This window comes from Glycine max, chromosome 17 (genome assembly GCF_000004515.6).
Source record: "Glycine max cultivar Williams 82 chromosome 17, Glycine_max_v4.0, whole genome shotgun sequence".
Lineage (NCBI taxonomy): Eukaryota > Viridiplantae > Streptophyta > Magnoliopsida > Fabales > Fabaceae > Glycine > Glycine max.
In genome coordinates, this window is record NC_038253.2 from 8,721,735 (window position 1) to 8,732,854 (window position 11,120).

The 11,120-nt window shown below is 33.3% G+C and overlaps 1 protein-coding gene across 5 annotated transcripts; it reads right to left on the bottom strand.

Moving 5' to 3' along the window:
* Positions 1-587: 587 nt before the first annotated feature.
* Positions 588-7,069, bottom strand: LOC100802507 (CCR4-NOT transcription complex subunit 10). 5 transcript variants are annotated; one of them, XR_005889316.1, is made up of 7 exons: positions 6,525-7,049; positions 5,081-5,167; positions 4,183-4,362; positions 3,986-4,072; positions 3,812-3,883; positions 932-2,931; positions 588-822 (listed from the first exon to the last, which is right to left on the bottom strand). XR_005889316.1 is itself a non-coding variant. In XM_003549694.5 (6 exons), exons 1-6 carry the CDS (start codon positions 6,726-6,728, stop codon positions 988-990), a joined length of 2,574 nt encoding a protein of 857 aa, XP_003549742.1. In that variant the 5' UTR covers positions 6,729-7,069; the 3' UTR covers positions 588-987. The 5 variants fall into 5 exon arrangements, 3 of the variants coding, with proteins under 3 accessions (XP_003549742.1, XP_040867092.1, XP_014625340.1); XR_005889317.1 differs by having other exon boundaries at positions 588-835; XM_003549694.5 differs by having other exon boundaries at positions 588-2,931; positions 6,525-7,069.
* Between the last annotated feature and the right edge of the window lie 4,051 nt (positions 7,070-11,120).

Below are 11,120 nucleotides of genomic sequence, written 5' to 3' on the forward strand. Positions count from 1 at the left end.
TTTTATTTAAAAGAGTGATAATAAATTTAATAAATACTCTAAAGATAAAAAAGTAAAATATAAAAAATTAAAAATTATGTTTTAAAACATATTACTTCAAATAACATTTAAAAAAATTAAAAATTAATAAAAATAACTTGTAAAATAAAAAAAATTAAAAACTAGCTAAAATATCTTATCAAACATAATCTAAATTTAATTATATTCTAATAATCATTTCACGTAAATAGTGCATACTATTTTTAAAAAAAGTTGCACTGTGCACACTATTTTTAAAAAAAGTTGCACTGTGCACACGTAACAAAAACTGTTTCAAGTGAATAATAAAAAAGGTTTCCTTTATCACGTCTCTCAACTTTTAAGAAAATTAAGTTAAAAGGATAACATCCAGTTTCTATCACCCTTCTGCCTTATCATGAGAATCCAAATTTACACTTGTCCACACAGAAATTCGCAAACTTCATTGTATTAAACTTTGTACTAATGATAGTTGCTAATGGAAAAATACGAGCGTCAGCCACCCGCGCATAGCACACATAGCAAAACAGCAACTGGGAAAAAGCACAAGACACGAGATCATATTCATCTGGATAACATCCACACGGAGTGAGAATGAGAAAGAGCGAACTCCGTCGGATTCAAAATGGAATTCCAAAATCAACTTTTCAGTTTTCTGAATATAAGCACAGGGACAATGAGATGACCTCTATTCTTGAATGTAAAGCAAATTAGCCTCTAAAAAGTAAAAAACACAATCCGAATCAGATCTACACCTCAAATTTCAAAGGTGGGCACCAGCACTAACCAAAACACAGCCACCACCTGTAAGTGAACCCTAAATTTGAGAATTATCAGGAAAATGAATCATAAAAAAATTATTCTCTGAATTGAACTTATATATGTTACAAATGCTATGGAAGGATTAAGCTACCTGCTAACTAACGCTGAGAGGGCCAGGCACAATGACAAAACCCAAGCATACAACACTCAAGAAGATTTATTCAATGTTATTCCACTAGGAAGGAACCTAATACGGCTACAACGTTTTAATTTGGTCAGAGCTTCCTGTGGCTTACCAAGCATGAGATCCACATAAACTGCAGTAAGAGTGGCTTCTGGACTGTTGGGTAATATGGACAATGCCTGCGCAACCAGTATATTGGATTTCTCAAATTCACCCTGCATCGCCGACATTACAGCAAAATTTGCATAAATTGTTGCTCGTGCCTCCTCTGGCTTGAGGAAAACAATACTCTGAGTGCCTTCAAGAGAAGAATTCTTAGCAGTTGTGGATCCTCCATTCACCTCGTCAAAATCAGCAGTCCTCTCCGGTTGCCATTTCTCACAGTCCTCTAGGCTGAAAGGCAAGTCAACATTGTTTCCCCCAGACAAATAAAATGACAAGTGCTCAGCTGCTTCCTTTGGTCTGTTCAGCAAGCAGAGAGCCTCTGCTGCATAAACATGGCCTAGAAAGATGTAAATTCTGGAACATTCTGGAAGTTCTAAGAGAGATTTAGCAACTGATAGTGCCTTCACAGGATTGTCCAATTCCAGCTCCACATATGCTAAATTAGCAAGAACAGCTTGCTTAACCAATTGATTTTCTCTTTTACGGACATTTTCATAATAGGAGAGGGAGTTCTGAACAAGTTCCTGACTATTTCCTCCTTTTTGTTCTTTAGTGTCCCCATTTGCATTGACCTGACCTAACCCTACTGCTACTGAAAATGCCTTTGAATCAATGCCATGTAAGTTTTTAATATTTGAATTCTTTGAAGGCGACACTTCACTTCCATCATTATCCTCCACAGAAGAGTTAGAGGGCAAACCAGACTTCAAACAATTTGCACTGTTGGAGTCCAGCAAGTGTAGAGCATTCAAGAGGCACTGCCGGGCAAGGGACATCGATAACTTTAGTCGCCCATCTTCACCTGGACAATCATCCCCTTCAGATGAGTCCACAAGTCCATTTCCTGAAATCTGATCTTCCACCACAAGTTGCCTCCATTTTCCTATCCCAACAACACAAACTCCTACCCCCAACTTCTCTGATGGAACCCAACTTGATTTGATTAGGCCCTTTTCTAAAGCCATCAAACAGCATTCTGAGAGTCGGAGCCACAAGAGAGGTTGTTTGTAAAAGACCAGACTTGCCTTCTGGAAACATCGAGCAGCAAGTATTGGCTTCCCACAAGCCAAGTGCTGCACACCACAATTATATATTATAAGGAGAGAATTATCCTGTGAGAAAGTGGCTAGCTTTAGTGCTTGGTCCTTCCGCAGTGATGAGCAATTGGTTAATGCCTTTGAGAAGAATAATGAAGACGTCTGATACTTTCCGAGCTGATAATAAATGCACCCAAGATTGTTGTTGAAAATGCTTGAAAATGCTGTGTCAGTCCGATTATTTGATGCCATCAATAGCTTCACAGCTTTGCGGTGGTTACCACGTGCATATTCAAGCTGGGATTTCAAAAGAAGAGCCATTGATGAATCTCTTCCACGTGCGATGTTCATGGCCAGCTTGACTTCTCGTTTTGCTAGCTTCAAGTTCCTAGTAAGAAGCAGAAACCTAACCTTGTAAAGTTGCAATTTAAGCTTTAAATCAACAGTAGAAAACCTGTCAACCAAAGCCCTTGAAAGATCATTTGAAGATGGGCCCATTGGCCTCACTAGATTTTGTCCAGCCATATCCAAAATCATGGCTTCATAATCAAGTGTATCTTCAGACAAAGCTCTGGATAGATGATTTTCAGATGCATTTGCACTCGACCCTAAGTCAGAACTGGATGCATCAGCAGCTGATGCACTAATGGCAACAGGTACCGACTTCGTAATTAGATTTACAGCTTGCTGCTGTGCTGTGTTCCCACTATCACCTTGACTCGCACTACTAACACCAAAGGCTTTTTCCAGATAAGTCAACACATCCTAAACAAACAGATTCCAGCTCAGAATACCACACTGGTACAATTAGGGAAACTAAAAAACTGCTTACAGTGAAATTTTTAAGCCACTCACTCAACAAATTATTCAATATAAACAGATACTACAACTAGTAGGGTAAGAATTTATGCCAAGAAAGTTTAACATTGTATATTATCAGAGAAAACAATCAAAAGCAAGTAAATTATACACACTAATTTTTCAGTTTGACTGGCTTAATATAGATACTGGGTTAGTGTTTTCAAAATGAAATTGGATCATGTCAGTTTAGCTCCCAACACAACCGTCTTGTTGAGAGTAAACCCACATTTCCTGCATATGAACCCAATGCCATGCCCAACATTGGTTGCCTAAAGTGTTAGGGGTTTTATGTTATGGCTAATATCAATATCCTAATAAATAATTTTATAGCTAATTTATAATTTATAATTTGCAAAGTCAGTTTCTAGCTCTGATGAGTGAGCATTACGTATTTAAGTACATGATTTATGCACAATAAAGAAAACTTCCAAATAGCTAAAAATGAAGGATTGAAACAGATCAGATGAACAAATCACCATTGAAAACATTCATCTGCCATGCCCAACATTGGCTTGGGAAGAAAGATTTTTGTTATCAACAGACTGACAGAGAAATGAGAGACTCATGGTTGAACTGGTCAGGGTAAGTATAAATTATGTAATAACATTGATATTTACATTGAACACATAACTAGCCACCACAAACTATAAGAAAGTTAAAAAATAAAAATAACAAATTTATGAGATATGATTATCATGGTAGAGAATAGAGCAATGCATTAAGCTACAAAACTTGCAATTGTTAAAAAGTAAACCAACCATTCACATTATCAAATAGAACTTACAGCTGATTTTGATGCATCATGGCAAGCAAGGCTAGCATCAAGCAGCAGAAGGCAAATATGTAGAGCTGTTGTCTGCTTTAGAAAAGAGAACACAAAAGAAAGGAGCAAAACAAAGCTATCAACGTATCAGTGTAATTTTGAAAACAAAATAACATCAAATAATATATGACATACCTCATCTATGGGTTCAATATTTTGAAAGAGAGGTTCCAAAACTGACAATGTCTTCACATAGTCATGAAGATGGAACCAAACGATCGCCTAAAGAGATTGAAATAACAAAATCCATATCAACAAAGATAATTAAGTCACATTCATTCAAAGCAACAGAAATGTAAATGAAATTAATATAAGGAGCAAAATGAACATACAATATTTAGCATTGCCACAGAAGAGTCAAATTCATCTGTATACATGGTGCTGGTGCTATTTGCACCTGAAAACTGGTGTACCGAAGCATTACTTCCTTTGGACCCCAAAACTTTATTTCCAACATTGTTAACTGACTCTCCTTGTTCTTCCGAAGCCAGAGCAAGCTCGTCGTTTTTTCTCTGAATCAACTCCAAGCAACAGAAGGGATAAGTAGAAAATTGCAAATAAATAGAGGATAAGGGCAAAACATGAGAGAAATGAGAACTTAAAGCCAACATACTGAAAGCTTAAGAAAGACTTCCTGATTTCTGCACTGAATTTTATTTGATAGTTATTCAATGAGGAAAAGCTATCCAGCTCTTCTTCACCATTGTTTCCTAACTTGTAATATTATCATTGAGGTGGTGATGTGTATGTAAAGTTTCCTCTTTTAAGAATGTCATAAATAAGAGACCAAAAAGAAAGAATTTGGGAAACAAAATTGTGATCAACTATAGTATACCAGGTCCAACAGGTAATTAAATCTTATCTGCATCCTTATTCCAATGAAAGAAACAAAAATATGGCCTTCTACTATCTTAAACACTCATTCCGCTGGCTCAAGCCACAAGCCAACATAGCATTTCATTGACCCCAAAATACTTGCATGAACCACTATAAAGGCTCAGAAATTAAATTTAAAAGAGGCCACATTATGAACTAGGTCTACATTTAATTTTGTCATCTTATTCTCAATTGGTGCCAATGCCATGCACTTCCAGTTTCTTAATCCATAAAGGTAATACAAGTGAAAATTGGTTCCTTCAAATACCATTCGTGAAAAATAAAACCTACTGCCCATCACAAAACTGTCACTTTGCAGAAATCCAAAACAAGATGAAATTTAAAATAGCATACCTTGATGCCATTAATTACTTCAAGCAACTTCTTGGGATCCGAACAACCATCTCGGAAGAAATCCACAATTGCAATATTATGAAGGACCTGAAATATTCAGATTTAAAACCATAAACACTAAGATTGTTGTGTGGGGGGGGGGGGGGGGGGGGGGGGGGGTTCTAAAACCATATTCCTCACTTGCTCATAACAGGCCTCCATGTGGATGGCAGAGAATTTTATTGTTCTAAAAACATAATTTCCATCTCAAATGCAATCCACAAAATCAGAAATTGAATTTTCAGAATTTTTAATTGTATATTTTGTACAAGATAATTGGCATGTGGCATAGCAGAAACACCACATCCATGCTCTATAAAACACACACACAGTGACGATAAAAGTCCATTTATTTCTTCAACATAAATAACTTTCACAGATATACATACACAAAGGTCACTTCAATTATTTTAATTTATTCATATATAGCATGCCTCATCAGTTATGAGAATGCATAAAGAGTACAAGTTCAGGACCAAAACATTTTCAAATTCCATGAAAGGAAGAAAAAAAAAAACATAGATAAACAATTCACAATTCACTCGGGAAAATATACTTGCACAAACAATGTGAGTTGCAAGGCGTGATTGTGAACCATTCAGTAAACCATTACAGCGCAACAAGGCATCATCGAATGACTTGCATGGAAGTATGCAAGTGTAAGTTCATGTTGCATGTGTGACCGGTAACTATCCCCCAAATCAGGTTAGCATCAAGAACAAAAATTAACAAAATGACACGTCAACTTAAACTTATTAGTGTTGCACGTGCGACCAGTAACTAACCCGTGAATCAAGTTAGCATCAAGAACCAAAAATAACAATGCGACAAACGAACCGAATCCAACATAGAAAGATTTCCTTATCCAGAAAAATGAGCTGAAAACCCCTTTTGGCAGTCAAATTTCCATGTTAGATCCACAGCAGCAGTTTCTTCTACAAGTCCAACAAATTTCTCCTTACGTCCAACATTCCTACTAGTTCCACACATCACACAGCGCCAATGCCTTTGCATAGACATCCACTGAAAGAAGCACATAACACAACTTAAACGTTCACTTTCTACCCGAGGAAATTCATAGTCATACAAACCAGCTGAACAACCGATGCACATTCAAATCTACAGCCACAGACGCTACACTGCACCTGCAAGTGCTCACTAGCTACAGTTCCAGCAAGGTACCAAAATTGAAATTCAGCTCATAAAATTAAAAACCGAACAAATAGATCAATCACTCGAAGCATAGCAGTTAGTATAAAAATTAGCACGGAGCGAAGCAGCAAGAAAAAAAAAACGCAAGAACGAGCGTCAATCGAGAACTATAAGCATGGAGAAACAGATACAGAACTGAAACGACGTCGCTTAGATCAGTATCGACGGAAAATGGTGAAGCGAATTTAACTACCTTTGGATCGCCTTGCTTCTTCTGCAATAGCTGGTTCAAGACCTCGACGCACTCGGCAAACTTGCCTGACTGGAAATGCAACGCGGCGTCTTTGGCGAGCGCTACAGCGACGGTGAAAACGCCGTCCTCGGCATCGGTGGCGGAGGAGGCGTCGCGGTTGGCGGTGGACGACGGGGACGACGACGGTAAATCTCGGGATTCCATGGCGAGATCGAGTAATCGGATTGCAAATCGTCTTGGGAGAGGGTTTTGGGGAAGAGAGAGAGGAAAAGCCCTAAAGATTGAAGAGTGAGGAGATGCGCAGTGAGATGAATCTGAATTACATTTAAAATCGAAGTGAAGAGAGAGCTATGGCTAACAAATTTGAAGAGAGAAACCCTAGGATTTGCTTGCTTCCAAGGTATCTATCTGGTTTTGCTGAGATAGAGAGAGAAAGGAAAAGAGAGAGAGGGGAAAGAGTGCGAGGAGGAAATGAAAACCTATTCGCCGAATCGGGGGAGGTTCGGATAGAAAGAGAGTGGAAGGTTTTTTTGTCATTTTCTTTTTCAGTAACTCATAAATCAGTTATATAAAAATGAGCGCATCATCATATCCGTTTTATTACTTTCCTAATAATAATAAATCAGTCAAAATAATAATAATAATAATATATCAATATGTAAAGGAAATATAATTTTATATAACTATTTTTTATCTCCATATATTTTTTTAGACCATTTTATTCTTATTTTTAATAATATTAAAGTAGTAACAATAATTAATCTTCTCTAATTATGCAGATTAAATCTCACACATTAACTAAAATTAGACAATCATCCACTAATCACTCTTTATTTTCATTGGACAATTTTACATTTAAATCATTTCTTAAATTTTAAAGTTTTCTTTTAACTTACATTAACCAAAATTAATTTTTTTATTTTATCATTTTTTTATTAACTATATTTAACTTCTATTTTTTTACTATTTAAAAAAATTATAAAGGAAGAGAGTGTCTCTCTTCTATTAATAATTATAAGGTTAGAGTTAGTCAAACACCACAAGTGGTGAAGAATTCAAAAAGAACCTTCACTTTTTTTTTTAGGTGTGCATTTAAATTATCTTGACGTCATTTTTTTATCAATCTAGTAACTATAATGAGTAAAACTATTTGTAATTTGAACATGTGTGATAATTTTCTATTTGTAACATGTTATTTGACACTCTATCCCATAGTATGGGAAGTGTCTTTTTATTCTACATTTTTTTTTTAAGTTAGGACAAATCAACCTTAGTAATTTAAATTAGGAATGAGAATGGATAAAGTTAGAGTAGAATACCCATCAATAATTTTCATACATGCACATATCTCATATTCATACGAATAGCAATTTTACTTTTCATCCTTATACACGTTGAGTAACTATATACTCGTACATGACCTTTAGCTATGTATTAAGTCAATCATCCAATAAATATATTAAGTTAAAAATTACTATAATTAAACTAAAAATTCACTCTTAAATATCAAAAAAAAAATTTAAATGCATCCAAACTTAATACTTAAAATCATCCAAATGTTTTTTTCTTTATCTTTCCATTGTATATAAAAGAAATCAAACATAACCTTAAGATGATTGTCCCCTATTCAGTTAATTTTGGGTCCAATCATGCTTTGATATTTATACTAAATTTTATATGTGTGTTTAAGTTTTATATACTAAATTTTATGTTAGCAATTAAAGAATCAAAACGTTATGATCACTCGTGGATTAAAATTAAGTTTTAACTGCATGATAGAGGTGAAAAGCTCGTGAATAAAAAAAATATTAATATTATTTGTTATTCATTAAATTAATAATTAGTGAAAATGTATAATTGTATATATATGTAAGATATTTTAATTAAATTAATATATATGCATATATAGTATGTGTGTGGGTAGAGTGAGTATTATAGTATATCCACATCCAACCAATAAAGGTTGACATAAGGAAGAGTGACTTATGTTTCTTAATCAAATAGGTTAGGATTTAAATTTTGATTAATCTTTTAGTATGAAACAAATTGTATTAAAGAGAAATATTCATTTTATATGTACTCACGAATCTCTTAATAAAGTTTTTGGTATAAGCTATTATATACCAATCTCATAGTCAACAAAAAAATAATAATACCCTTCCCATCTCCATTGAAAAGTGTCATGGGCACATCTTCTATTGTACTCCTTCGGTTACACATTTTTTAATTAATTAAAATTTATTAAGAACTACAAAATTAGAAGAAAGAATCATTAGATATAATGTGAGACATCTAAAATTTTGTCTCTGAGTAAATTTCAAATAATAACATAATAGTGAATGCTCAAAAGTGTGAATATTCTTAACATTTCTCTCGTGGGTATAAAAAATTTACAATAATTCACACACTTTATTCAACTAACAAAACTAAACCCCTCAATTCCCCTAGAATTTGATTACACTTTGTGATCCATATTTGAATGTACATTGTCATGAGCTTACACTTTATAATACCCTAACTTGATCATAAATTATCCAATTTATTTATTGAGTTTTATAATATTTTTTAAAAAATATATTAATAATGAATTTTCATTAGTTATCAATATAAAACTGTTTAAACTACGAATACATAAAAGTTAAAAGTAAAAAAAAAAAGTTTTCTTAAAATACTCAAATGACATAATAACTAAATTGTGAGATATATAGTGAATATATTTTAAACTACAAATAATTATTTTGTCATTGAATATTAATAACATTATTTAACAAGAATTTGATATACGTTAGACTAAAACATATTTTTCTGGTTCACTGTCATTTTTTTAAATTTGGTTATTTAAGTTTAAATTAATTCGTTTTCTTTCTTTAAATCAATTTCATTGACGGATACTTTTCTACACTTATAGTTATAGTGTTAATTTTGAACATATTTTGACACGTGACAAATTATGAGTTAACTAAAGTAACATAAGCTAAATGAAGGGACAAGAAAACATAAGAGGTAAAAGATCATAACACGAATGATTTAACATATTTGAATTCCTATATATCCACTTATACGGTATTTGTGTGATTTATATTTATATATATTGATATATACTTAAGAATCATCTACATCTAGAAAATTATATGTTTTGTAAGAAACTTGTTTGAAAAGAGTTTTTAATTAATAAAAAATGTAATATAAGATGAGGGGGGATGATTTTAGACTTGTATTTCATGTGATAATTTAATTATTTTAAAAGATAAAAATTGGAGAAAGTAGTTTCAAGGTAAGTTTATTTGTGTCTAAAATGGAAGAAGGAATACGTGGAGCTCTACCAAGAGTCGTTTTATTCGACGAATAATTTTTTAGTCACAAGAATATTATTTCCGTGAATATAACATTGAAATATTATTTTCAAATATTTATAAGTTTAACTATTAAATTGATTGGGAAATGTTTTTTATATGTCCATGAATAATTGAAAATAATGTCTTTGGTTTGACATTATTTTTTTAGGAACATATTATAATTACTGAAATATCTTTAGGATTAAAATTTGTCTATTTTTTTTATAAATGTGCATGAGGTATGTACAAACGTAACAACCCGTACGAAAGTCCCGAAAAACAATAAACATCTACTACAATAAGAAAAAAACATATTTGTGCGTAAGGCCAGTCCACCACTATCCCTATATTTTTTTATGATTCCCACCGAAGAAATAAAACACTTCAATAGTTACACAAATCATGTGAATATTATAGCATGTAACATAAAGGAACATTGAGAGCGTATTAGGGTAGTAGGTAGTGAGGAGGCTATATTTTAATTTTTACTCGTGATAAGGAATTTATGTTATATGGTCATTTTTTCCTATCCCTTCCCTACATACATGAGATTATGTGTAAGACAAACGGAGACTCAGTTGGGGGGAATAAATGAGACATAATTCAATTTGTGACTCGAGTTAGATGAAGGCTTAACTTTGCATGATAAGTCCAAATCTGGCCATAATCAAACAGGTTTAAAACAATTTATATTTAACTTGTGTTCAAATTTTAAGGCCAACGCCGTACTATTTATCAAACAAGATAATGGGATGACAATGAGTTTCACCTGGATTAAGGACTATAATAGTTTGAACCAATAAATCTAAATTCAATTTAGTTTTCTAAAAGAGCCCCAAGTATAGTAAAAGCCAATTTGCATGGACTTTTATAAGCTATGCCAAAATCGACCGTGATTCAATTGTACCAAAAAAACTCAAATTAAGTCCAAATTCTACATTTCACATGTTTAGGTCAGACAAGTTACAAATTCGGTGCACATCATAGGCAATAATAACTTGAGCTGAAAAGTCTATGTAAAACTCGTCAATTTGAGCTTCTAAAATGAGTCCCAATTTTATTGAAAACCCATTTTTGCGTGCTTACTAGGGTCAAAGTGGGCTGAACAAACCCATTTTTTCTTACTCAAAATTTGAAGTCCAGGCCCTATATTTAGTTATCTGGGTTCAAGTAGAATTAATCGTGAGCTACACCGAGTTAAGCAAAAAATGACAAATTCAATTCGTATTTCTAAATTACGCTAAGCTCAATGAAACCCAAT

Bases quoted from the DNA above. Each gene is read 5' to 3' on its own strand.
- LOC100802507 (XM_003549694.5), bottom strand. From the start codon at position 6,728: ATGGAATCCCGAGATTTACCGTCGTCGTCCCCGTCGTCCACCGCCAAC. The intron at 4,363-5,080 runs GTATGCTATTTT...GAGTTGATTCAG, and splicing joins AAGTAATTAATGGCATCAAG to AGAAAAAACGACGAGCTTGC. The intron at 3,884-3,985 runs GTATGTCATATA...TTTCTAAAGCAG, and splicing joins ATATTGAACCCATAGATGAG to ACAACAGCTCTACATATTTG.